General features: G+C 41.3%; 2 protein-coding genes across 5 annotated transcripts in view; both read right to left on the minus strand.

Moving 5' to 3' along the window:
• Window positions 1-5,749: 5,749 nt before the first annotated feature.
• Window positions 5,750-6,394, minus strand: CLDN34 (claudin 34; the record flags this gene model as incomplete). Its single annotated transcript, XM_080613522.1, has 1 exon — window positions 5,750-6,394. One exon carries the CDS (start codon window positions 6,392-6,394, stop codon window positions 5,750-5,752), a length of 645 nt encoding a protein of 214 aa, XP_080469648.1.
• Window positions 6,395-25,283: 18,889 nt separating this feature from the next.
• SHROOM2 (shroom family member 2) overlaps window positions 25,284-27,917 on the minus strand; it is a gene marked incomplete at both ends in the record, with an annotated part of 131,128 nt that continues 128,494 nt past the window's right edge. For all 4 annotated transcript variants that reach the window (XM_080613349.1, XM_080613347.1, XM_080613348.1 and 1 more), the window contains one exon: window positions 25,284-25,550. In XM_080613349.1, coding sequence (XP_080469475.1) covers window positions 25,284-25,550 — 267 coding nt within the window. The remainder of the gene's footprint in view (window positions 25,551-27,917) is intronic.

Consider the following 27,917-nt stretch of genomic DNA (forward strand, 5'->3'; position numbering starts at 1 on the left):
TTATGCAAAAGTCCCTGGAGACTTCACAGTGACTGCTTAAGTTTCCCCATTCCCACCTGAGCAGTGTTGGAGGAGATGGTGGAGGTGTCACTGGTAAGCCACGCTCAGCGCTGCATGGGAGCTGACACCCTTCATCCAGCCCAGCATTCCTGATGCTGACCAGCCGAAGGTGGTACTCTGATGAACCTGGCATGGTTAGATGGGAGCATTCTGGGCCCCCTCCCTGCTCTTTTGCAGGATTGCCTTGTGTATCATTTACCTCTGTTTTTCTTCTGCTTCAGTTCATTTTGGCTTCTCTTTGAAACAGGGTTCCTACTTTCTTGCCTTTTTTCACACATTTGACCCATCCCCTGTCAATCAGCCCCTCAGCCTGTTGTAATTTTAATGAAATATTTATTATCATGATGTCAATTAACAATATTTTTTATTTTTATATCATCCTAGGATCTGCCTCCTTTTCCTTTTCGTATCCTCTTTTCTTCTTTCTTTTCCCTTGCTGTTCCAGTTTTTCCCCCCTTCGCCTTGCATGACACCATTCCTTTTCTGCTGCTGCTCTGTTAATAAGGCAGCATCACACACTCGAGGGATTTCTGCATCCCTGAATATGGCTTTGGAGTGAGTACAAACAAAACCCAGTGGTTCAACAGATCTATTTCAGTGCCTTCTGTGGCTCACATCATACTAATCTTTAATGTATTTGTTCCTGTAACTTTCTGTGAGTTGCTACTATCTGTGTTTTACTAATGGGAAACTGTCACATGGAAAGAGTATGCACCAGATTTTATACATTTGTAATTATATAAAGCTTAGATGTGAGGTCCACTGAAACCAGTCATTCTGAAAGTCACGTATGGACATATCACTAGAAATCTGGGTTTATGTGATTTCAAATTCACCCCAAGCTCTAGTCCTTTATTTTGGCCCTGGCTAGCTGCTGGATATCCCATAGTTCTTTTAGAGATAGATGAAACAGCTCCATATTGGCCAGTTTTATTCCCATACCCGCTACATACCTACTGGGTGCAATGTCTCTAGTTTTCAGTTTCTCATATGCTTTCTCTCCTCCTTGCAAAGTCTGTCCTGGGGCTATGTGGGGCAGGTGGGGTGGGCAGGTACACATTGTTCTCATCAGCTGATCTCAGGTATCTGGTAATATTTTGGCAATGTTAACTCAAAGCAAGATCTATTTTTTTACCTTTCCCAATTTTTACTGTAATGGGTCTGCATATTCAGCTGCTGCAAATAACCTTGGACAGTCAAAATGTATACCCTTCTTCAAAATATCATCCTGGGGATCAACTTCGCACTTAGTCTTTTCCAGGTGTATCCCAAGAGAAACAAGGTGATGTGACGTTCTGTGAATTGGATCTTAACAGTGCATACTGTACTCCATTCCTAATTATAAGCCAGTATTTATTGGTTTTATAATTCAGAGATAAGATTCACTTACATTTTCTTGACTGGCATACATTTGGTTTTGACACAATAATCAAGAACCAATACACTCCAAACCACTGCTCTATTGAACAATCTCACCTCTCTCAATCAAGGGAAATAAATTATTTGAGTAGTGGAAAGAGAAATATGTCTGTTGAAAATGTGTTTCATGAGTGGATCCTGGATCTGACAATGCAGATGTTGGCAAGAATGAAAGGAATCCCAGTTCAGTTTTGGAAAAGTATATTTTCACAGAGAACATGTCTCTTCTGGGAACCTTTAATTTAATGTACATTGGTTTCCTATTTTAAGAAAACATTTTGCTCTTAAACAGTATGCCAGCCAGACTTACATTTTTTAAGCAAAAACTCTTTGTCCTGAAGTATTTTAATGGCCTAAAGAGCAGGAAATTGCCTGTGACATTTCAGTTTTTCCATTCCAAGGGAAAAATGCTCCAAGGTCTAAAAATAGCTTTCTCCTGAAAAACACCCTCCCTCTCATCATTGTAATATACCATAAGCCATGTGATAACAAAGACATTTCTTTCTGAGCCTAGCGTCGGTTTTAATCAGCTAGATCAGCAATTAAGACTCTTTTCATGTAAAACTGCTGACTTGAATAAGAATTTTGTTTACTGACTTAACCCAATTAATTTGATGACCTGCTCTGCAGTATAATGTCTCCAGTTCCTCACTTTTCCTTTACCTGAACACAGATTATGTTGCTCAGAATTGCATATTCACCTGGGGAGAAAAATCTCAGACGACTTCGTGCTGTTAGCCTGTTTTACTATTAGGCACTTTCCAGCTTTTTTTGCTATTTGAGCATCCCTTTTTGAGAGCAATATTGAGAGGAATATGTTCATACACATTTTGGTCTGTGGTCATGAATGAACAAGTGGGAAGATGGTACATAATAAATAAGGTTAACAAAAAGCATCATGTGGAAGACTAATGCCAAAGAGTATGTTACGGAGGTCAAAGACGGGTGCCTTATCATTATGTCTAGGTACCCAGCAGAACTCAAAGGGAGTCTCGGTATTGAGGTCATTCCCCCGGCATTGAATTCAGACATGTGAGTGAATCACAAGACACTTGTTTATTGTCAACTCAGAAAAAATAAAGCGAGACTGGTTTATGTGTAGACTGAGGCCGGGGTGGAGACATTCCTAGACAGGGTGGAGCCCACGAGGCAAGCGGTGCTGTCACTGGGTAGGCAGCAGGTCTCAGTATGATCTGAAGCTGGAGGCAGAGCTTCATGATACGATCTTTTCAGTGGGGAAATTTGCTGAAGAGGTTCTTGCCCCTTGTCTCTACCTCAAGGCCCCGACCACTCACTCCTGTCTGCATTACAGCTTGCTTCCTGTCCTCAAATGTGCTACTACAAATGCAGTGTGGGGCCAGGCTACAGCACACGTCCCTAAATCAGTCTAGGTTAAAAATAGCCTTCCAAAAGTTTTGCATTTTTGCATTTTCAACAAAATCATTTCAGCTGCCAGATTTTGCAGGCAACCCTAAAAATACCTGTACAGCACAACTGACATGGTAACAAACTGGCTGGCTGAAAGGTAACTTAGCTTCTCAAATTCTTAAACAAATGTGTCATGAAAATATGCACAAAGAAGCTATGCTTCCTTGCAAGTCGAGTAAAAGCACAGGAGCTCCACTGTCCTCCAGTACTAAGATCTTGATGAATGCAAACATTCACCAAAATTTAATGAATCCCATAGCCTTGGGGGATCTAGGTTGGACAGGCTCAGTTCCATTGAAATCAATGGAAGCTTTGCCTCTCCCTTGTTTTGAGCTAAGATTTTTTTTCCTCTTACCTTTTCTTCAGGGAATGCCTGAGAGTTTTAATATAGCCTGATATTTGACCATAGACTATGTTTTGTCAAATACCAACATATAATGTTGATACAATGGAGTATGTGACTACCAATAGGCTTCTGTGTTGGAGATCTAGGAAGTACAGTGGGAAAGGATGCCAGAAGATCCATCTAGATCACCCTCCTGTCCTGAGGCAGGCTCACTCATACCTACAGTCTTCATGGCACTATGCCTAAATTCATTTTGACAAAATGTTCTTTTAAAAACCCACACATCTCCGTAGGTAAGCTATTCCATTGTTTAGCTGGGGAATTTCCTCCCCATCTAGCCTATGTTTGACACACCACCAGTGTTTCATAGCCACACATCAGCACGGATTAACATAATCCCTGGTGGAAACAGCTGTGGCACCAATGCAGAAACTTAGCATGTGTCTGATGTAATTTGTTCCCTTTTCTTTTAGCCAGGAAGAATAAATGCAAATTGAACCTAATAATTTAGTGAAGATAGCTAACAAACACAGTTGGGGGTATTGGCATTTCTGTGCATATATGAACGCAAAAATTTGAAGATAGTTATTTTCTGTTAAAGTTCAAATTCCTTGCCAGGGAATATTGGTGGTTTATTAGTGTGGGGAAATGCTGGCGTAAACACACGGATAGATCTTTTTTTTCCCCCCTTACAACTACAGTAAGATAAAATCTAATATTATTGTAGGCCCTGTGGGAAGAGATAACAGCTCTATTGACTTGCACATTTAAAACTGAAACATACCAGCATTATAAAGGATGCATAGTAGAACTCAAACTAGAAACAGTATATAATAAAAAAGCTATTAAATGTCTTGCTTTCATTGAAACACCACTTGAAAGTGCCTTAGAACATTGTAAACAGTCAAAGGATAAATCCTTACAGCAAATGAAAAAATTACCAGTGGTGAGATAAGCTGCTGTTACGGAAGAGACTGGAAGACGGGAGAGGAAATGAAGGTGCTGTAGAGACTGTATAAACAGACAGTACAGCAAAGTCAAGACAGTGTGGAAGATGTGAAGGAAAAATTAGACTTCTAGGACAAGATGAGGTAGTAGCAGCCACAAGCAGTCAGATCCAGTTTGCTGGCGTTTTACCTTTTCTTGCAATGTATAAGAATTATTTCATTTTCGTTACATTTTCTTTTCTTCTTCCTCTGAACCCATTAGTATTTTGGAAAACGGAGGACAATGAAAAGAGTAAAACTAAAATTACTTAGATTCCTGTAGCATTTCTTTCAAAGTGTCATACCATTTTGAGGTAGCTCTTTTCAAGAGATCACCGGTTTTTCAGCAGTGTTTATTCATTCCTCTCAACCTCTTTTTTTTTTTTTTTAACTGCTCTTATTACAGCATTTGTGACACTTCTCCTTTTTTGTTGTTTTTTAATGGCACTGGCATATGAAATTTCACTTAAGTGACAGATTGATTTCACCTAGCTTTATCTAGCTTAGGTGAAGTTTGCTTGTGTACACCATAGTTAGCAACTGTAGTTGTTTACAGCCGTTACAGTAGATTAAGAGAAACAGGTTTTTAGGGAGCATGTCATCTCCAGCCATTCTGGGCATCTATTTTGGAAAAAAGACTGCCTTTGTCTCTAAATTGGTGATAAACCAGTTTAGGTATAGATGTCTCCCTCAGATGAATCATACCCTGTGAGTTGCACTGAATATCCCTGGTTACTGAGAGCATGAATTTTGCTGGCAGTTTTGTAATGACTAGTAGAAGTTGTTTCCATCTTTTGCAATACCTTTGAGTTTGGTGAAGTGTCTGATGAAGAAGCAAACAGTTGCAGACTTTTTGGCTCTGCCTAAGTGAGGAACTAAGCTCACCTTGCCCACAGGCAAACGTTGCAACATAAAATGCAAATAGCTTGAAAGAAAAATAGAAGCATTAAAGACTTGTCTCTTTATATGCCCTCGAGGAAGAGGAGAAACTGGCAACACCTTCATGAGACAATTCAGGGAAGACTCTGACGCAACCATGATGACATTCATATTATTGGTTTTTAAAGTTTTGATGTGTCACAAAAGATACTTAGCTACAAAGGTAATTAAATAATGAACAAAATAGCTTAGTACCAACAAGGAAACAAGTTCACATTTAACATATTATTTCACATCTTTCTAACAGAACGGTTAGTTCAGAGTCAGCTCTTTGAGCACGGTAAATACCTTACACAAAAAATAAATTAATCAGTGACATTTGTATATACAAAAGAGGACAACTGGTAAAACTTAACTGCAGGTGTTGTTCATCAGCAGTCATCTGAAAGATGAGCCTCCGGTCATATGTGACAACTAAGATAGTAATTCAGCTGGTTCATATACAAAATAGTGTGGCCACTATAGAGTAAAGTCAAATTCTGCAGTGCCTTGATTACAAAGCCACTTGTGCTGCTGTCCTTATCTCTTGACTATGCTCTTGTTCTGAAACAGCTTGGGGGGATTTATCCTGTCAGCATTTTGTGATAGCGTTTGTGGTCACCGGAAATCTGTACAAGAGAGAAAAAATCCCACTTAGTAGCAGGAGGATGACAGCTACAATCCCGACAGGAATGGCAGCACCGACTTCCTGTGCCACTGGGCTTGAGGGCATGTAATAAGACGGAGGAAAAGCAATGCTCTGGTTATGTGCTACAGAATAGAAATTCCAGCTCACAGGAATCAGGACACACAGACCAGCGAATATGTAGAAGCAGCCACCCACCAGGAAGAAACGGGTAATGAGAGTTTTGTAAGTGATTCCCATATAAACATTCCTCAGAGCAAAGATTGTGGCAGTCAGTCCCAGCAAGCCCGTGAACATGGCGATCAACAGGAGACCCTGAGCAGCATAGATTTCAGCTGGGATAGAGGAGTCATAGCCACTGAATTTATGGCAGAACTGTTCTTTATAGCCAGGTGAGACCTGAAGGTAACTGATGAAGCAGACTTTCCAAATCCCCACCCAGGCAATGCCAGAGGAGATGATGGTGGTGTTGTCCACATGCCACACTCTCCATTCCACAGTTCCCATTGAAACAGTGCAAAGGATCCAGCCTACTGTACCCAGAGCAAAGGCAGCCAGCTGGAGGTGTGAGCTGCTGACCAAGGAGCTCATTCTCTGGAGGTCTTCTGCTCTGTTGCAGACGCAATTGCCATGTGAAGTGAGAGAGGCACTGGAAAGAAACAATGTAGGATTACAAAGGCAGTTATTATTTCGGTGAATAGGTGAACTTGATAGTGAAAAAGTAAAAGCAGGAGTGAATATGTGTACAGAGGGAGGACGGTACTCATCTTTCCCCAACTGTAATGAGTTGTTGAAGTTTAATGTCATAGACAAGTAACATCTACATTTTATTCCTAATATATCATTGCATCACAAGGGGAAGAATGAGTCTCTGATTAGCTCCCATTACAATCTCCTTTCTACATTCACAACAGGAAAATTCACATCTTTTTCCAAGCTATTTTCTTCTTTGGTAATTAACCATTATGTTCAAAGATCCTCATTAACCAGGTTACTGGCTAGTAGAAACTAAATCTGACAAAATCCTCAGGATTCTGGCTGTTGCAAGAGATCTCAAAGAGCAGCCGCAGAAGCCATGCTTCATGCTTCTCGCTCCTTGCAGTTGTGTTTTCGGTGCAGCAGCCTGACCTGAACAGACTTTTGCTTTTGTGCTGCCCTGTCTGAGAGCTGCTGGGACCAGGCTTGCACACAAAACACCGTAGTTCAGAGACATGAGCAAATCCAGGCCACAGAGTCTAATACGTTGACCATTATTTAGCTATGACTTTGTTAGCAGGAACACTTGAATTAATCAGAAATACAATGCTCTGTGCAGGGGCTACAGCCTGGATATGCTGCCATTGCTTTCTCACCCTCAAACTTTAACCAAGATTTTTTAGTGTTTCCCTTTCGCAAATCACACTCATTCATAACCTGCCCATTTTCTCTGCTTCAAATCATCCTAGCACTGCCATGGAAAAGATTTTAGTCATTTAGCTTAGTAAAAGATGTTAGATGGTTTGTTTGGGGCTTCTTTTTGTGCATTCCAAGTGCAAATTTAGTGTTTATTCTACTTTAAAAAAATAATCTGTTGATCTCCCATGTCTTTCATACAACCTTCTGAACAATTATAGGAATGATCTATATCAGAGAAGATGTGGCCTTGAACTTATTGTGTAGATCTGAAAGGTTCTGGGGATCTTCATATTTTATGAGTCATCTGAAATACTTTAACTCCTGGTTCCACTGAATTGAAGACTGGAAAAATACTGCTCGCTCTAGTAAGAAGGTAGATCTGCAACTATGTGTTGTTATTAAAGCAGGAGCTTTTTTACTTACTTAAGCTAACAGATTCAGTTGGTGATACAATCTAATTGCAAAAATCCATCTGCGGAAATCTTAAATAAAACAACATCTTCATAACAATATAGCCTTAGGCAAACACTGTCCATCATCTTGTACCAGTGCCCACTGTATACTTACTTCAGTCCTGGAGCTGATGCCAATGATAAGAAGATAGGATGGGGTGGTTTTTAGTGCCAGCCAAGCATGGCAACATCTGCAGTTTTATCATTTTGGCCTCCCACTTCATCTGTGTATCTCCAATAGGACTGATTTCCTGTGGGACATATTAATCTCCATTATTGCAAATGTACATTTAATCCCTTCCTGCATGAAGAAAATTGCTCCGGAATAGCCTCTTGCATTTTATCTACTTAAACCGAAACCATTTATAAATGCTTTCTCAATTTGCTACATTATTTACAGAGTGATTATAACTCCCCCTATCTAATTAACAGTTCAGCAGCCACACAGCACATTAGTAGCTGCATAAGGCATTAAAATGGTTTTCTTTCTGTTCCACCTCAAAACAGTATTGTATTTGTACACGTCTAGTGATGGGAAGATGATAGAAAGGAAAGAGAGTGACCAGAGGAGGCCTGCACTGTCTCCTTCTGCTTCTGTTTGAATCAGTTGTGCACAAAGAGGCCAAGCCTCAATCATATTAAAGTACCATTTTGTGCAGAGCCCATATTTCTGTAACACTTTCTGTATACATCATAAGTAGTCATTTGAACAACTTGCTGCCATCAAGGTCATACAAGATAGGCAAGCAGGCAAATCTGTGTCATTGAGAGCTGCTCAGAGAACGGTATCAGTATACATCTTCAAATACTGAGTTGACCTACCTGTTTGCTCATACAATTAAACGACATTGTATCCATGATTACTGAGCCCTCTAAAAAAGCATCATGTGCTAAGCTACTTAGCAGGGTGTCCAGAATTTAATTATAAAAGTAAAAAATAGGAAAATTCTTTTTTCCTGTGAGATTCACAAAATCCACAGAAGCAGCAAACACACAGAATGGAAGAATTCAAGACTTACACAAAAATTTTGAAAACACCAGAGAATAACCAGCTAAAAAAGATGGGCTTTAGATGAGGTACCAAATATCTAGACCCAAAGCATTGCATTTGTAGGAAATGATTCATTTTGGCTTATTTCTCCACACCCTGCCCCCTGGAACTTACTTGATCTAACCTGGTGTCACTGACTTAGAGCAAAAACAAGGTGAAAAAGAAATACTTTTGAGAAGGATGATGAAGTTGAATTACAGTTCGTATACCTGCCTCGTTTGGAAAGTCAGAAGCCTGTACTTCGGACCTCTTGGTGTTAAGATTCAGCAAGAACATAAGGAACAAAATATCAAGGTGAATTAGTTACAGGAATTTGCTTATCATATGAAAACATGTCATAATTAAAACAAAGATGGAGTACTCATTCCAGTCTCTATTATTATGAATATTAATAAACACACTACAGGTTTTACATCAAATGAGACCAGATATGTATCGCTTGCAAAAAGCAAGCGATAAGAACATATTTGGATAAGAACGTATTTAGTTTCAAGTGTCTGACATGAACCCTAAGCCTGAGCACTGCTGGAGGCTGCAGGATCCATGACACCTTAGGCATCCCATGGGACGAGGGCATCCCACTGCAGCGGTCCAGCCGGAGCACCAGCCCGCATGGTCACGCATTGTGACCACGTGCCAGCGGGCAAAGAGCACGAGGGAAGCTCGTTTCCCCTAAATGCAACGTGATACGTTCATTTTTCAGGACCACTGTGCAAACATTTCCAAAGGGGGGGGGGGGGTGGGGGGGGCGGAAAGGCATTTCCCTTGCAGATGCCAAGTAAAACCAGGAATGAACGGCAGGGGGCGTCTCCCTCCAGGATTTCACCTTCCCGGCGGCTCGTTCCTGTGAGAGGGGAGGAAAGGGAAGGGAAAGAAAAAGGAAGAGAAAGAAAGGGGAAATGCTGCCCAAGCCTCCAGCCATGGGAGATGATGCAGGAGCTGAACTCGGCTCCAACACCAGCAGGCCCTTTCCCGTAGGTTTCGAAGACAGAGGCTTCCCCTTTGGAAAGGAAGAACTGGATCCGTCACTAACTTGTCATTCGCATAGAAAAGCAAAGACAAATTTTCGTTAATAAAGCCTTTTGGTCCCTGGGCAAATGCCCTTTCCAGCCTTCTGAGAGAAAAATGTGACAGTTCAGTCCCTGCGTGTTTCGAGCTGTACTGGATAAAATATAGCTCAAAGCCCAGATCATATGGCAGTCTGTGCGCTGGCATAATCTATTGCCTGGTTTCATGCTTTAGTAATCATGTAAGTATTTTTAACTAATTTAATTCGTATAGTAACATTACCTATATGCTTTGAATAATACAATGATGTAACACGATCACTCTATGACATTTCCTAAGGCAAATGAACTCAGCATGAATTCAGTCAGCTACAGAAGGTCTTCTGTATAATTAGCTGGTATTGCTGGCATGTGGTTCTTGACTTGGAAACTCACTCAGATTTCAGCATCCAGTGTTTGCATGCCAGCTATGTCACAGGATAGAGGTAGCCTACAAAGGCAATCTTGCCAGGAGGAACAAGCTAGGCCAGTGTGGTGTGTATGCCAGTGGACCAAAAAAGCATGACTGGAAACACTTTTCCCCCAAAGAAGCAAGAGGAGTGTGTTAAGTAGTGGCCACAGTTCCATCTCAGTGTCCCATGATTTCATCATTTTCATTTAATTTCAGTCTAATCCACAAGCATTCCAGCAGCTTCTGGGGACAGCCTTTTGGAAAGTCCAGATAGCTAAAAAAGGAAGAGCTACTTCTACAGGGTTCTCACCTCATAGTCCCTTGCTATCATTTTCTCTCGTAACACATCATTCATTTACTCCATGGATGTATTTTTAAGTAAATATCCTACCTGAGTAAAAGCAAACTGTAAACTTGCTAGCATGCAATGGAAATTTGAGAGAGAAGACAGAAGCTAATAGTAAAAGATGATACATGTTAGTGAATTCATCCACTTACAGGAACTTCAAGGATCCTTTTGTATTTACAGCTTATTTTTATTTAAATCAAGCATTGCACACTGAGCAGTCTGTTCATGAAAGCGTGTTGAGCCACTGCCTGTATTCTTCTGGGACAGAATGAAACGGGACTTTTCCCTTAGCTACAAGAAACAGATGAGGATGCCCAGGAGCTGTGCTGACTTTCCTACTACTGCAAGCTTGCTTTTAGGAGAAAAAATGGAGCAAGCTGCTCTCTCAAATGCCAGGTGTTTCACAGAGGGTTTTTGGGGTCATCTGTGCATGAGGCTTACCTTTAAAAAGAGTAAAATGAAGTGCTGTGGTCAAAGAGATAACAGTCTGTTCTTTGTGGCCACAGTCCCACCTCCTCATGTTCTCAGCAGCAAACAGAAATGGAGCTGTACTTGAAATTTTGTCAACGCTTCTTTTACTTCCAGTAATTGCTGGTGACAAAAGGCTGGGGCTGTGGTATCAGTTCTCAGAGCAGAGAAACCTAAATGGCACCAAACGCATTTCACTTCTGGAATTAATACTGGGTCCACTGAAAAGCTCTTTTAATTCCGTTCATCAGTCTGTACACATCAGCTGTGTTTCAGATCTGCTTTCTAAGACTCAACCTGCCTTAGAAAGAAAGATTTGTAAAAGCTGCAGGTAAATGTAGGGAAAACAGCTAGCATGCTTTCTTAATGACTGCATTTAAATATAATTGGGCTTTTCAGGTCACTGGGTCTCAAACCCCCTCATGGGGTGAGGGCCTGTGCCAGGGGCTGATGTGCATCTTGTGAGGAGCCTAAGAGAGTGCTCTCAAACATGCAATCACCAGCAAGACTTCTCCTTAAATGCATCATTTCATATGATGGATTGAGCTTCAGAAAGGAGAGGGAAGCCCTAAACGTCACCTACCCTGGTGCCTGGTACAGAGACAAGAGCACTAAGGGATCAGGAGTGTGACTAAGGCAACCACGTCCAGGTCCCAGAGAGCTCACATGAGTGGGAAGATGAAGGCACTGAATACACGCCCTCATGAGATGTCCCCCAGCAGGAGTCACCTCATAGCCAAAGGAAGAGGACCTAATGATGCCTGATGCCTGTGGGAGAAATGAAAAACACCCAAAGCACCCAGAGCATCAGCACAGGCACCCAGGGAAGAAGAACAAGCATTGACTGTGTGACCGTGCGTAAGGAACTGCCCATGGAAGAGGGAATTGGAGAGCACACAACCTGCACACTGCAACCTTATGATGACATTTTCTTCATAGACGCTGGGTGGGTGGTTGAAGGGAGAGCTTTCCAAAAGGATGGGAGACAATACTTGTTTCTTTGTGAGTGCCAGAACAGCTACACCAAAATATGCTACAAAATGTAGCAGCACAAGAGCAAAGTTGAGTCTCTCTCCCTGCAGCTTGCCTGCCTTCTGACGGACGCTTTTGCTTTAGGGATTGTACTGCAACTTGTAAATACCTTGAAAAGAAAGTTCCTGATAAATTCTCCCTATGTAAAACACGCACAAAGTTGTTTTCCCAGCCCGTGTAAGCAGCATTTAATTTCTTTTCTTTTTTTTTTTCATGTTTTAAGCAAATATTTTTGCATTGGATGTTGCCAGGCACTGCATGCATTTTGAAATTAACATTCAAATCCTGCTTTTGCAAAGTTTTACAGCCTAGATGCAGCTTTATTGGTCTATACTGGATACAGTTTACTAACCAAAACCCTTTGTTCAATCTAAGTTTCACAGCAGAAAGGGAGTCTAAAAAAACCCCAACAGCAGAGTAATTAAGTAGGTCTCTTCTTAGCAATATCCTTATGATTTAGTGCTTCAAAACTTAATTCTTCAGTTCCCAGTTGGGCAAACATTCTTTACAGAAAACAAATAAATATTTGAATCTCTCCCCATCTGTTCTCTATCAGCACTTCATAAAATAAGACGCATTGAAAAAAAAAAGGAGACTTACTTCTGTGGGTCTGCGAGTTGCCTGAGGCTTTGAAGCAGTGTCAGCTGCATGAAGCGAGTTCCAGAAGGGAGGTGGAAAGAAACGCGCCTGCAAATTGTCTGACTTGTTACGCTACCAAATAGGTACCTCACAGTTCCTTGTCACTCTCCCACTAAGTCAACAAAGATGTAGGAAGTCAGTTAATCATTAACATATTATAAAAATATGAAAGCTTTCCCATATGCCATCTTTTCTAATTGCTCTAAAACACTCACCAAAGTGCAGGGATAACTCCCATGGAAAATCCAGCTTCCTGTAAGACACCCGTTCAGGAAATCAGCCTTTGTGATGACAAGATTTTCCAGCCTGAGACTACCGCAGTGTCCTGGCCTGAAGGACACAGAATTCTCGTCTGAAAGAAAATGAAATTATTTCATAACCCATTCGTCTTTGTTGAGTTTTCCTCCTGTATTTATGCAACCCAGATTAGTGCGGCTCTGCAGTGGGAAGAAATACAGGGGAGAAGGAGGTGGTTTTCTGAGGAGCGAACGCAAGTTGAACTGGTGTCTTCTTGGGCTGTGACTGGCAGTACCCACACATGAGTACAAATAGTACCATGCTTTCTACCTCAGATGCTTTTTAAAAAGAACAAAACAACGCATTTTTTAAAATTATGTCATGTTTGCCTTGCTCTGTGGTTTCCCCATGAATGTAAACAACGATTCTTACAAAGAGTTCTTAACTCTGCTCTGGTTTCTCCTCTTCGAAACCCAGATTAGCAATGATAAACTCCAGTGATGCACTGGCTTCTGCAGTGAGAAGATACCCAGAGTTGGTGTTTAAAGTTGAGGAAGTTGATTTCATGGAAGTACCCTGAAATGGGACGCCCTCATCGAAAAATTCTTCATACCTCTCACACACACCACAGCTGGTCATTGCCACCACCAAAGAGGGCTTTAAAATGGTGTTAGTCCATATCCTTCTGTTTTCTCCATCATCTTTAAGCCAAGCTCCCTGCCTCTCTTGCTGCATCTTCCAGCTGTCACCGATTCACTGCTTTCATGTGCAGACAACACAGCCTAGCTGTGGCCACACAGTTTTACCTTCTTCTGCAGCTCACCACCAGGCTGGGATCGCCTCTGTGACTGGTCACAGCTAGATGGTGTTTATTGCACAGCCAGACTCAGCTACTCAGGCTTTGCTGTTGTGTGCCAAAAAACCCTGATACGTATAGATCCCGATGGGCTCGCTGTCATGTGTTAGACTTGAGTATAGCCTTTTGACATGGTGATCGGTCTCCTTGGGCAGTAGGCAGCTGGCAGATAGGTTCCTTTCCTTGGATTTAATAATTGGGTGAGACAAAATTTGCAGGCAAACCTATTGCTGATTTTACACATGAAGCTGCTGCGTGCAGCCTATCTGCCCAACCATGAGGTAGGAGTGGCACCCGCTTCACTACTCCTAGAACAACACTTCCTTGGCCCCCAAATTCTGTATCTCTACATATTTCTTCTCAGTCACAAAAAAACCCCAGACACCATTATGATGTTTTAAAGATTAAATTGTATAGAAAAAAGAATGACTTTGTTGTATTTGTCAACCACCATCAGTGCAGTGAAGTTCAATTCAACTGCAAATCTACAGTGCCTAGGCTGTGATAGCATAACCAGCAGCATAAGCACCATTATGTTAGTGAGAAATACAATGCACAGAAAATGGAATGAGAGCAAGATAAGAAGCAAACAACAGTAGTGTTTTTCTTCTCCGCATATGATTATGACTTCTATAAATGTGTTTCTTTTTGGTGTTGTTAGTGACAAGTAATTAGGAAGCAGATAGAAATTAAATAAGTTTCTGACTGCCTTATCGAAAGGAACCCATTTTACACATCAGACTTTATTGTTCATTGAATGCCAATGGTTAATACTTTTTCGGGGCAGAAAACATTTGTTTTCTTCCTCCTATGGCCTTGACCCAAAGCACATTGAAATCAGTGGGAATAGTTCTGCTGACTTCAAAGATCTTTAAATCAGGCCTGGTCCCTTCTGTGGTGTACAATTTCACTGTTAAATACCACAGAATAGGAAATGTTGGTTTCAAGTTATTTTTCCTTTCATTTGCCACATTAAAAGGCAACCTGAAATCAAGATGCTGTCTAAGATACATTGCCCAACAGGTGGTGTCAAATAGGCAGCAGACAAAGCCCCATAAACAGCTCCTAGGCTCGGGTGCAAGTACTTGCTCACTTATTGTTATGAGACAAAGGTTACTTCCCCCCAGAAACACAGCAGTCTCCCTGCATGCAGCTTGCCTGCCTGTGGTCAGTGGACTGGGGATGACAGTTGTTGTGTCATCACTCTTCATCACCACTTGTCCTCAGAGAATCATCAGCCTCCAAATCCAGCCCTGAATCAAAGTATGGACCTCTAAAAAACACAGCCTGAGTCTGAGGAAAATATTACATAAACACCTTTGCTAACAACGTGTATTTATGGTGTCCTTTGAAACCTGGGAAATTCAGAAATCAGACAAACAACTTGACCAAATTCAACACAACTCTCATCACAAAGTGCCTCACGGACCAGCATTTTGCCTGTGTTTATTTTGACTATGCCTCTTCAGACACGGATCACACATATGCTGTCAACAGTATGTCCAAATGACATTGAAAAGCCAGACACTTAAAAGATGAGGATGCGTTTTCAGACTGCACAATAACTGCATATCCATTGTTGCCCCACTGTTGAGGCTAATCCTGTAACAGCTCACTGGACACCTGCATGAATAAATTCTACAGTTGTTGAAATAACAAAAACCCAAAAGCAGGATGGGCTTTTGAAGGGGTTAAAACGCCTTGCACTTCACTGTGCATGGCCTGGGAAGGGGGAAGTCAGCTTCCAGGCCAGGGATTTGGGGCTCCTGTTGTTCTGCAGATGGAGGGGCCAGCAGTGGTGGGATGGACGGTCACAGCAGACTCCTAACACAACCCTGGGGCAGGGGTGCTATTGTCACAGCACAACAAAGGGCTTAGCTGTTAAAACAGCTCAGCTTTTGCTGTTAGAGTGGTTACCGCTCTCTTTGTCCTGCCAAGTCTGGCTACAGCTGGGACCGCGCAGCCTAGAGTTCGCCTCTAAAAAGAGGCATGCACTGCCAAGCTCAGCAGACTCCACAGGGAAACACCACACATTATCACATACTCAATCCCAGACTACGTTCACCCCGTTCATAGCTGCCAGCTGGTGCTCCTGGCTTTTGTGGTCAATCCCATCAGCTGGGAGGTTCCCTGACTCCAGAGAACTTGGTAATCATTTTGTTGTGCTACTGCCATTAATGCCATGTCAGCTCTGTTTGTATTTTTTCTGTGCAGTGTGGGTGAAATTTAAACACATTTTAGTCTAACACTGCAGTAGACTTAAATTATGAGACGCTACATGTTGTTCCTCCTAGCAAGAGAGACAGTGTTCAATGTCCAATTTAGGTACTGGAGGCTAGGAAGGCTGTACTTCACCCTGTCTGGATTTGCTTCCTTCCAAATTCAGCACTAGTATCCCTATTGATGGTCAAATATTTGTTTAGTGCTTCTTCTATCCAAACTGTGCCAGAGATCTTTTGCCCACCAATCCGTGCCACCAGTAGTGTCCTCAGACTCCCTGCTGACACACTAACATTTCTTTTGTCCTTAACTGTTCCTGGATTGCCCTTATAACTTAGCTGGAAGACTCACAGAAACTTCCTATGAAGTTGATCCTTTTACTATTGGTCAATTAAACCCCAGGAGGGAAATGGGAACACACAACACACAGCTGCCCAGATTCTCTCTGGCATGGGTTGTTTAGATGTTTTCTCCAGAGGTCAGGAACCATAGATCCTTTGGAATGGGCTCAGTATTAGGTTTTGATGCAAACTTGAGATGACAGTTACAGACTCAACAGTTTCAAGTGGGACGATTTCACTGTGATTGTGACCCAGCAAAGGGCTGATTTAAAACCAAAAGAATTTGTCTTTGGCTCAGCAAGAAACTGATGTTTTCTTCCTGTAGATGCAGAACACAAAAGCTTGTGTGCACAAAATGAAGGGCCGCTAAAATTAGATGCACTCTTGTGGCTTGGATTGGCTTCTAGTTATTCCCAGATACCCAAAGTAGGTCATTCACAGCTTAACAAAGACATATTTCCCTCAGACCCGCTGACAAGTTAGAGCTGATGGAAAAGACCACCTGATGGGAGGATGTTGCCAACGTGTTACACTTGGGTTTCACTCCGCCTCGGCAGCGTTTCTGCACTGCAAGAGCAGTGTTAGAACACTGGGCTTTTTTCACTTCGTTGGTGCTGCCTGAGCAGCTTGTTCTTATCAGCCGTTCGAAGTCACAAGAAAATCAAATTCCTATAAATTTTTATTGAAGGAAACAAAACCAAGAGATCAATAGAGACCTTTAGCTGGTATTGTGTCATGGGGGTTTTAAAGCTTTACAAAGCAACTCCCTGCACAAATCACAGGGCACTGTTAAAGTCCTACTTCAGGAGAAACATGACTCACTGGTTGCTCATTAGCTGATCATGGCTATGACCTTGGCTGGAAGAAGAACTTCAGAATCATTACTGACAACTCTACAAGGGTTGCTGTGCCTTTAGCCCCCTCCCTGGTTATCGTCATAGCTGAACAATGACTGCAATCTTCCAACTGACCGATACCCTACTAAGACTGATGCAGTAGGAAACCTATACAAATGTTCTGGTGAGGCAGAATATAAAATCAGATTCTGCAGAAAGCAAAATAGATTCCTTAGGAACGACCTTACCACCACAAACAGGGAGCCAGTGAGGAGCAGTCCTGTAAGGAGCTCCCGACAGGCAGATTCCTTAAATATGTGAAGGGCAGCTGCATTTCAGAAGTGTTTTATTGCAGCAACTCTACCTCCAAGGTGAGACAGTTCTACTTTTATCCTTGTGCTAGGCTGTCGTTTGCCTGGATGCCGGGGAAAGTGGTGTCAGCCTGCCCCTGCTTTGCTTTCCCTCCACGCATTCCATAGCCAGCTCACAAATTACAAGCACTGGAGATGAAAGGCCATCAATCCTCCGAGGCTGTGTGCTCCAGCACACATGGGGGCAGTTCCAGAAAGTGGGGGCAACCACCTGGAAGGAGCCACTGAAGAGAGATCAGCTTTATGTTGGCCCAGGGAAATGCTTTAACGGACAGTGAGATTTGTCAGTGCAGGAGCACTGGTAAGAAACTCACCCATGTGCAATGCATGATCTCAGAAAACATGAATTAAAACAAAAGCAAACTTAGGAACTAATCAGACCAGTAAAAGGAGAAGAATTTGTGGCAGCTCCTGTAGGTGCATGTGTGTGGGGGGGTCTGTAATGGAAGAAGAAAGATTGAGATGTGCTGCCCAGAGCACTCAAGCCCAGTTAGCAAGTTGAGGGCTTGCAGACTCCCACCTATTGTCCTGACCTGTCTGCCTCCCAAAGCCATGTGTTATAATTACTTCTGCTCTTTTAAGACCCCAGTTATAAAAGCGTTGGCAATCTAAATATTTACCGAGGTAGTCACACCTTGGTATGTGACCGTGTAACGTAAGAACTGCAAATACGAAAGGTGCATTTATGGTGACCATAAAATTTTTATTCTGAGTTTCCTGATTTGCAGACGTAGCACCCGACCTTCACACCGCACACTGCTGTTCATGACAACAGCACTGTACTGCTGCCACCCCGAAACATTGGCAACTGATCTCTGTTTTCACACCTGCCTTGAACTCGCTGGTTCTTGGTAGGTCTTTCTCTGCTAAATGAGTCTTATTTTGCCTGGCTGGGCAACCTTTGAAACCCAGTTTTCATCAGTGAGAGCTCTCTGGTTTGGTCACTGGAGACATTCTCTCTCCTCTGTAATAATTTACATGAGTCTTTTATCATGTTTTCCAGTTTTTCAGCTCCTTTGCATTGGAAATGAATAATAGAATTAGACATGATATTTTAGAAAGCTTAGAAAGTTTTCAGTAATATTGCATGGCAAGATACTACTTTCCCTGTGTTCCCCTTCTCTTCCAATACACTGTTTCAGTCATCTTCCTAAAGCGTAGAGCTCATATTAGCTGCTCATTCACGATGACCCCACACAGTTTTTGAGAGTCACTGTTTCCTGCTGTGTATCCCACCACCTTGTTCATGTGCTATCACCTGCCTTTGCATGTTACTGTATGAAATGGTGATTTGTTTGAACACACCCAGACATATCAGTCTTGCTCTATACAACTTTCCTCTCCTTTGTGTACCATATACGTAGTGACTGTTACCACTGCATCTCTTCTAATCATCTCTCTTATTTGTGTGGTGGAACTGCCCATCGCTTAAAAATGCCTGTCTAAATAACTCCACCTTTGCAAAACCAGTGTGACAAGAGAGTTTACTCACCTAGTTCTTTTTCCTCTCTTTGCAGTAAAAATAGGAGGGAAAGCTATTCTTCTCAAACTGTAAATGTATACAAACACACGGAGGATTTGGAGAACAGAGTAACTGAAGAGTTTTGTCAGAATCTCTAGATCTTGAACACCAGAGAAATTTCTTCTGCATTTGAATCAATGTGCAGGCATTTGACAAACTGACCTGAAATTAATGCTGTGTTAGGGACCTAAGACATGCATTAAGACCACTTTGATTTCAGTCTTTCTAGAGAAAGAGGAGGCAGGGAAGGGAAAGAGACCTGGTTTGAACCACGAGAAAGGAAAAAGCAGGGAATTCTCAGCCCTGATGCATTTCCCACTGCATTAGTTTTTCTTCCTTCAGGGCACTGATTATTCCAGGTTTTCTTGGTTTTCACTTCCTTGAGATCTCTATCACCCTATTATAAAATAAAGCACTCGACTGCTCCACCCCATTCGGGTCACTGTTGGCCACTTCGATCATCACAGCTCCATCCCCCTTTTTATGTCTGGAGGAACCACACCTGCCTCTGCCTGCTGCTGTCGCTGTAACTCCTGGGAGTGGCTGTGAGTGGTGCCCACAATTCTCATGCTTTTGTGTTTAAGTTACTGAGATAAATAACCTCTACCTTCCATTGCTTACTATTTAATTTGCAATTGCTCATTGCATTTATATTTCTCTGAGGCTTTTAGAAAAGACAGAAGGCTAATTTGCCAGTAACAAACAGTTTTGAAGAGCAGATAGCCGGGAAGCAAAACAGATGTTGGAACTAAACACTTGAAACAATCTTCACTGGGAGGATTTTGTTAATTCCTCTCAGGCTTTTGGACTTTACAGCTCTACCAAAATCACGTTTTCTTAAAGCTCTTGTAACTATACATCCATTACTTGGTTTATAGAATACCGTCCTTGACTGGGAGGGTAGCAAGTGATGCTATCACAAGGAACAGCAGCAAAGTATTAACTCTTGGTAAGGCATGTCAGTCAGAACACAGTTTTTTTTCCAGCTAATACTGGCTCATATGCAAGTTGCCTGGAATGAATGAAGTCTGGTTAATGTAGTTGAAACTTAAGATGTGCTTAAGAAAAGCCTTTCTTTCAGTAACTCCATTAAACTGTATGAACACAGATCTAGAATCCTGGTGTGTTCTCCTCACATGTAACTTGTGGCATGCAGGCTTTATTTAGATACTATTTTGCTGGAGATTTATGCTACTCAAAATATGATTATCCTTCAGTATCTTTCAACACCTTGTGCTTCAGCTCCACCAGCACAAATCTGTTTGCTTTAATTAAAATCTATCCTGTGTCAAGACAGGCAATCACAAACAGCAAATAAAAATACTCCAACAGAAGTAGATGTGCAGTGGCAATCTGGTTGTTCTTTAGTGGTACTATTGTATTTTAGTTTAAAGACTTACCCCTAGTGGGCAGGAGATGCACATAATTCCTGATCCTGCTTTAACCCAGGAGAAATGCCAGAAACCACCACAGCAGTTGTCCAGATGTTCTTCGTATCCCACCTGTGACAGCCGCCATTCAAAAGCAGCAGCAAGCAGTAAGTAGTGACAGTTAGTAAGCCTTTGTTAACCTTAGCCAGTTAGCAGGTTATTGCATCCAGAAGTAGTGAGAATTAGATCTACAGCAACAGACTCCGCTGACATGCTTGGGAGGAGGGGAAGGCACAGCCTAGTCACAAGGTCATCTCCCCCTGCCAAATTTAAGAGACTACCTCCAAGACAGAGATACCAAAGCACCTAAAAATTGAGTTGTTGTGAGGATTTTCATTTAACACAGGAAGCAAAGACCTGACCAACATCCTACCAGCCTTGTTCTTGGGAAAGGCTCAACTGCCTTGACTAAAATAAAACTCAGCCTAAAATAAACAACAGCCTATCTGCCCACATGGGTATAACCAAGGAAAAGGTCCTAAACATAGCCTGTCTAGAAAGTACCCGTTCTGCTTGTAGGTGTGCTTGTAGTCTGAGAAACTACCTTCTGCTTTGAAATGCAGTAATTTATTTCAATTCAGATTTTCTCCCGAGATGCATTAAATTAAGTTAACCTACTTCAAATGGAATAGCCTTATTCATAGAAACATATCAAAAACAGTCAGTAGGGAGAATGAAACCCAGGACTTCAGAAGTGAGCTCTGAAACCACATGGGTAACTAATTTTACAGATTGGGGATCACTGTAATTAGTTAAGTTACAGCCTGGAACTGTGGTCAGTGAATGTGATGACCAAATTACCACTGCTGATAATTGACAATATATAATCCAGTACTTTAAAGATGCCATTATTAATTTTTATAACATCTACTCTGTGGGCAGGTTCCACCCAAGTATGCAGAAAAACCAATTATCCTCTAAAAAACACCCCACGACTGAGAAGCCCTTAATTAGAACAAGCCTATGAACTTCTGCAGTAAGTGACTAGACACCATTATAAGAGGAGTTACTATTCTATTGTGCGCCTATCATAAGGCCTTTGCTAGCTACTGGATTGCCAACAGATTACTTCATCTATAAAACCTGATACAATTAAGTGCACCAAAATCAATCACTAGCACTTGATTAGAAAAGAATACTGTAAAACGGTGACTCCTTTGAAATATCAGGGTCTGAAATACCCAAAAACAGAAAAGAAAGAACCTAATTTCAGTTTAAAGAAAAGTTTTTTTTGCCAATTCAAACAGTTTACACAAAACTTAAACTGTTATTCCTCTATAGCTGCCATCTTGGATTACACCAAGTGCCAGGAAACCAGGCACAAAGAGGTGGGACCACATACATGTAGAGAGAGAGAAGGAACGGGGTGGAAAACACTGTCAGAAGTTTAGACAAATCCTACAAATACCCAAGTATTTTTCCTACCCTAGCTTCCTTTTCCCTGTCAGTTTCTATGATAAAGATCTTAACAGACAATTAATTTTCAAGATGATTTATCAAGCTATAAAACATTACCTGTGGTCACCTCTACTACAGAGCTGTGCACACTTCAAATCATAGAATCAGACTGGTTTGGGTTGGAAAGGGCATTAATATCATCTAGTTCCAACCCCCCTGCTGTGGGCAGGGACACTTCCCACTAGACCAGGTTACCCAAGGTCCTGTCCAACTTGGCCTTGAGCACTGCCCCAATAAGGCAGAAAACTCTGCAGTTAATCTGAGTTCCCCATTAAACTGAAATTGAACAGTTTCTGTGGAAGTCTGTTAAAGATGGAGATTTCAGAGTGATCTCTTCTCGCAAACAATCTTGAGAACCACTGACTTTAGATAGGTGCACATAAAGTCTCCTTCTAAACACAGGATGAAGCCAAAACAGTGCAATTGCCCAAGTAGAAAAATCTTAACTCCTTCCCAGGAACACACTCCGTAAGTCGTGACATACCAATTTATTTTATCCACCTCATAACACATCTTCCTTTCTGCCCTCCCATACTCACATAAAATACACTTAAAATACTGAAGAGACATGAACATGTTTCTGGTACCTACTTACACTGGGAACCTGAGAATGATCAATTAATCAACATGTTAAATAACCTGTGAAAAGGCAGCAAGGTTCTTCATACCACAAGATAACTGGCCTGGCCTTTACAACCTATAGGAACTGTTAGCAGACACCACAAGATGCCCAGTGCCACACGGCAGACAGTAGGTTTTGATAGTTAAAACTGCACACAGAAACTAACTCTGCATTGAAATATACAGTTTATTTTCTCAAAGTCAAGCAATACCATTTGTCAGTAGGTGAGTGTTTAAGTGTCAGGCAGGAAAACTGTACATTTTCACTCTGGGCTGCAGGATCCAAACAGCTGGAGAAACATTGTGGAAACCTTTCACTATACAAAGGGATCTAGAGTTGAGAACAACATTGGGTGAATAAACGGCCATCCCCAGGATGTCAAAGGCAAAACATAGCACCAGATTTTTTCAAGAAGCAACAGTATAGCTATTTACAGATTTACATATAACATTGGGAGGCAACCATCTTCAGATTCATAGGGTGAGAGATTTTCAACAGTTTTAAAAAAGAAAGGAGAGAATGGTGTCTACTCAACTGTTTGGTGAAAAAGATAATATATATATATATCTTTCACAATATTGCTACCTTTTATAAGAAAGATCTAAATCAAAGTACTGTATACAAACACATGGTAATTATATTATTATTCACATTTCACATACACATTTCAGAGTAACCACAATATGTAATTTTTTTTAAAATGCCACAGATAAAACAAAGCACACTTTTCTCCAAGCTAAAAGACAAGCATAATTTATTTGGGAATTGTTTAGTTTTGGGGTTGTTATTGTTAAGGAATAAGTTTAAGGACAAAAGGATCACTTGTCCTAGGAACATAGCAGCATATAACTGTGAGATGACAGAAGACTACATTTCTGAACTAGGAGGAAGAAACTAAGGTCAGCTGCAGGCCTTATAAAATTGTAGCTCCATCTGACCTCAACTGATACACATCAACATCATTTCACTAAAGATTTGGTCCAGGTATACAAAGTAGTGCACTATAAGGGGGGGCAACAGTCCTTTGCACATTTGCATCTGTCTGTACAGGAACAGGTTCCAGAAGATTTTTGCTCCCCAACTCACAAGGAGTTCGCTGATCAGTGCCTCTCCAGTTCTCTCCTGACAAGAGAGGATTGGGGGAAGAGCTACAGAAAACCTTTTAGTGAATGCTGCCACTTCAGGAAAAACGGCAAAAATTCTTTTCTCTCTTTTCAACACCTAACTACCTGTATTTTCAACCTGCTTAGCTACAGACTGGCATTCGTATCAGCCTTGAAAATGGCTTCTTGTTGGGCAACCTGTTTGTCTGTGGAGACAGAAACATCTTCCGTTCTACAATGGAAATGGCATGTACACAAAGTCATCCAAGACTTTTCTTTGCCTGCAAAACTTATCTTAACATAGAACTTGACATTTAGGCACTACAGAATTTCTCTGTAGATATCTGAGCAACTCAGCACAACCTATTACTGCGCTAAATCATGAGTTAGCACCTCTTTTTGGAGCTACTGGAAATCATCTGTCATAAGTCAATGGCAGTAATAGAGAACACAACCAGTAATCTGATACTGTGAACTAGCATTGTCTTGTTTATCACTGTGCAATGGAAACAAACAAACCCCACTTATGTTCACAGTTACAAAGCAGAACTGCTCCGAGTAGTGCATGGTATTTACATGGCAGAAGTGTTTATATTGCATTTGGTAGTCTGAGAAAGTGGAAAGAACGAACAACATTATGTAGGTCAACTTCAATGTAACTTAACTGTCTATATAAAACCATCACAATTTTGAGCAATCAGAAGAAAAATAGAAGCAGTGTCCTTAGCCTACATTTATTTTCATAAAGTGTGGTGGGTTTGGGGGAAGAAGAATAAACGCATGCATAAAAAAACACGAGAAAGAGCAAGTAAGCCTTCTAAATAATTTAGATAAGAAATGTTTTGAACAAAATCAGCATAGTACTTCCAGCCTGTTTCTTAAATCAACTACAACCTGGTAAAGAAAATCACTTGCATTGCAGTAATAAGGTGTACAAATATGTCTTGCAAAATAATGCTTACAAAAATGTGCAGCAAGGCAGCCATTAGGTGATTTGCAAGCTGGTTTAAAAAGTGTTTAACTGAGACTGATTTTACAATTATTTTCTGCAAGGGGAAAGTGCCATCCTATATACAATATTACAAAAAAGTGTCTGATGCCACAGGATCAGAGTGACACTACATTTCAGCAATCTGAATATATTAGCTATAAGATGCACGCTTCCCCTATTTAATGGGTCTTTAAAAAACAAAAATAAAAAGCCACTCAATTTAGAACTTCTAAATTTGTGTGCGTTCACAAATTGCTGTTGGGTTTCCCAGCAGTCTGTACAGCATCTGAACATAAAGAAAGTATACACCGTATTCTAAAAACATTACTGTTTGCATGCACAACTGCCACAGACTTTCAACTTACTGAGCAGAAAGGTTAAGAGTCTGTCCTTTCCTGTGGAGCCTTGTGTAAGGTAAGCAATGAGAAACAGCTGTAGAGACCAGCAATAAAAATGTGTTCTAAAATATTAAATACATCATCCCAAAAAATGAAAGTATTATTGCTGTTGTGAGAGCTATCATTCTCTTGTGCACTTGTTTCTCTACTGGACACAGACAAGCCAAGATAGATACTCATTTGTATCCTTGGAAAGTCCCCCATCCCTTCCTTCTTCCCATTTTTCACATCCTTGGTGAAACTCAGTCCTCTTATTTGAGCCGTTCAGGTTGGAGGCTATCAGTCAGACACTTCAGCTGCTCTTCCCCCAGCTTGATCTTGTCCTCAAGCTCTCGCTGCTCAATGATGAGGGCCGACTTCATTTTTACAAAGTGCTCATAGTCTGCTAAGTTCTCCTCGCTCAAGTAGTTCGCCAAAATGTCGAAGACGATGCGCTCTCGACGATCCAGGTTCTCCTTCAGTTCCTTTGCATCTTCGTGTTGCTGGGTCAGCAGCTTCTGCTTCTCTACCAGAGTCCGCTTAGGAGAAAAGAAAAACAGTTAAAAATTCACCAGGCTGGGACAACAGCTTCAGTGTTTAAGTCTCAAGTCTGTTTTATCTGCAAAGACAACGACTTTCCTGAGAGGTGGAATAAGGTTGCTCCTTAAAGTTTACTCTAATAAAATTCATTAACAAACAGAAAAAACATGTACTGAATCAATAAAAGATGCACCATTAATTTCTATTGGCCTCAACAGCAAGAACTTCAAAGACTACTTTAGTATTTAATAGTTCAAAATAGTTATATAAAGTATAGCTGCCTTTGAGAAACATCCAAGTTCTCCAACTTAAGACTTCACTCAGCAATGTCTTACATCTTCAGTACACAGCACTGAACTTCCACACTGAAACAGCTGTGCTTAGAGAACCCAGAAAGACTCATTAAGAGAGCAATTTCTTCTTACACAGCTCCTGACACTGTGGCATTTTGCTGCTCTGCTGCAATCCACATGGCTTCTCCATGAAATGTGAAGTCATGTAGTTATTAAGACATGAGCAAAAGCTGGGGCAAGACAACAGGAGGGAAGTAAAGAAAAAGCATTATCTTCCCCAAAGGGCTATAAATGTTCTGCTTTGTGCCTTCACAAGAGACAAAGTAAGAAAAAGGAGGGTTGAATGGAGACTCACAACAAAAGAGGATAGGAGCTATATCCCATTCACATATATGCATGAGCAATATGGGTGAGGTTCATTTCACTCAGCTTCACCTGTCTATACCATCAACAGCCACACCTGAATCACTCAGCTATGCTCCCTTAGCAGTATATGGAAAGAAACTTTATTAATCTGACCTAAGTCAGACGTCTGCCTAGAAGTGACTGCCTTTTTCCAGCAACAGAGTATGGCTGGCCTACTCTGACATCAAGAATTCCTGTACAGACTTCTGAACTTAATTAAAAAGTGCCCCTAAGAGGTACCACTCCATAACTTTCAGCTTTGCTTCAGAAATTAATTTTCTTTGAGAAACTATGTCTTCAAAAAAACCAGTCTGTTCAAATAAATGTGTCCCTTTTTTCATTTGAACTTTACATTAAATCACACATGCTATAATAACCCCAAAGGATTTACAGAAAAGAGCTTTTGTAGACTGCAGAATAGTCTTTTCAAGATGTAAGTATGAGACAAATGGGGATACAGACCAGCAAGCTTTAAGAGACCTATCTGCCAGAATTAGATAGGCTCTGCTCAGAGTTGCCTCTCTTATCATATATATATATCTCATCTGAGACATATATATATCTCACATATCCTGCCTCTTTTTTGAAGACAGCACAAAGCTCATAGGGTGAAACACTTTCAGACTTGTGCTCTCAATGTACTTAAAATACACTGCCTAGATGAACTCAGGATTCAAGACAGCTACGGAAGACAAGTCACAGAAATCACACATTATTAGATAAACTAAAATTTAATTTTCCTTCAAGCTTATGCCAGGGAAAAAAAACCCACTGCAACTTACAAGCAGAACTATCTGCTGCAAGAGATGGAAGTACTGGCTTCCTAAGTTCACCAGAGGAACTAGGAACCAAGCTCAAATTTGGGAGAATGGCTACACCTCTCCTCAGGGCAGCCCTGCCACTTGTGTGAACATTGAGCAGCAGCAGCAGAATTAAACGCAATCTGATGAGCACAACACAACCTGTATTAAACAGCTGGTAGCTCAGTTGTAGTGTTACCTGCATAGCTTTGGGATGACATAGCTCTGGTTTTCAAGCCATTTCTTATTACTGTCAACATACACAAGAACAATCAGATGTTTAGTCCTGCATAACAATACCCGAGATTTAAGTTGTATAGTTACTTCTTACCAAGCCTATGGCATGACTAAGGTGAACATGAGTAACCTGACAGTTTAAGGAAAGCAAACATTACTTTTATGAACTCTGAATGACACCTTAGTACCTCTGCCCTTGCAGAGGCTTAGGGAATGCCTAAGAGAAGTGGTATGCAGAAAGGAAGAAGGCAAATGCAAATGCAACCTCTTGAATTTGCTTTTACCTCCATCAAAGATGGCTGACACCAGAAAGCCTGTTTTGAAGGGTCAAGTGAAATACACTGTAGCAGGCTCAAGACACCATTCCTGAGATGGTTTGAGCAATGGGTAAATGGCTCAGCAAACCTAATGGCATAAATGATGTCAGATGGTTTCATCTGTCAGTCTTCAACCAAGCAGAGTGCAAAGGGTTTTCTGCAGTTAGCAATGCTCTGAAGTCCCAGTGAAACACAGGTCACCTGAAGCTCCTCTGATGGAACAATATTTAGCTCTTTCTGTTGAAAGTAATGAGAAGATGCTGGTCTCACTGCATGGAAGGAAGGTGGATGGTAGCTATTTCAGATGAAGCCCG

This window comes from Psittacula echo (genome assembly GCF_963264785.1).
Source record: "Psittacula echo genome assembly, chromosome: 3".
Lineage (NCBI taxonomy): Eukaryota > Metazoa > Chordata > Aves > Psittaciformes > Psittacidae > Psittacula > Psittacula echo.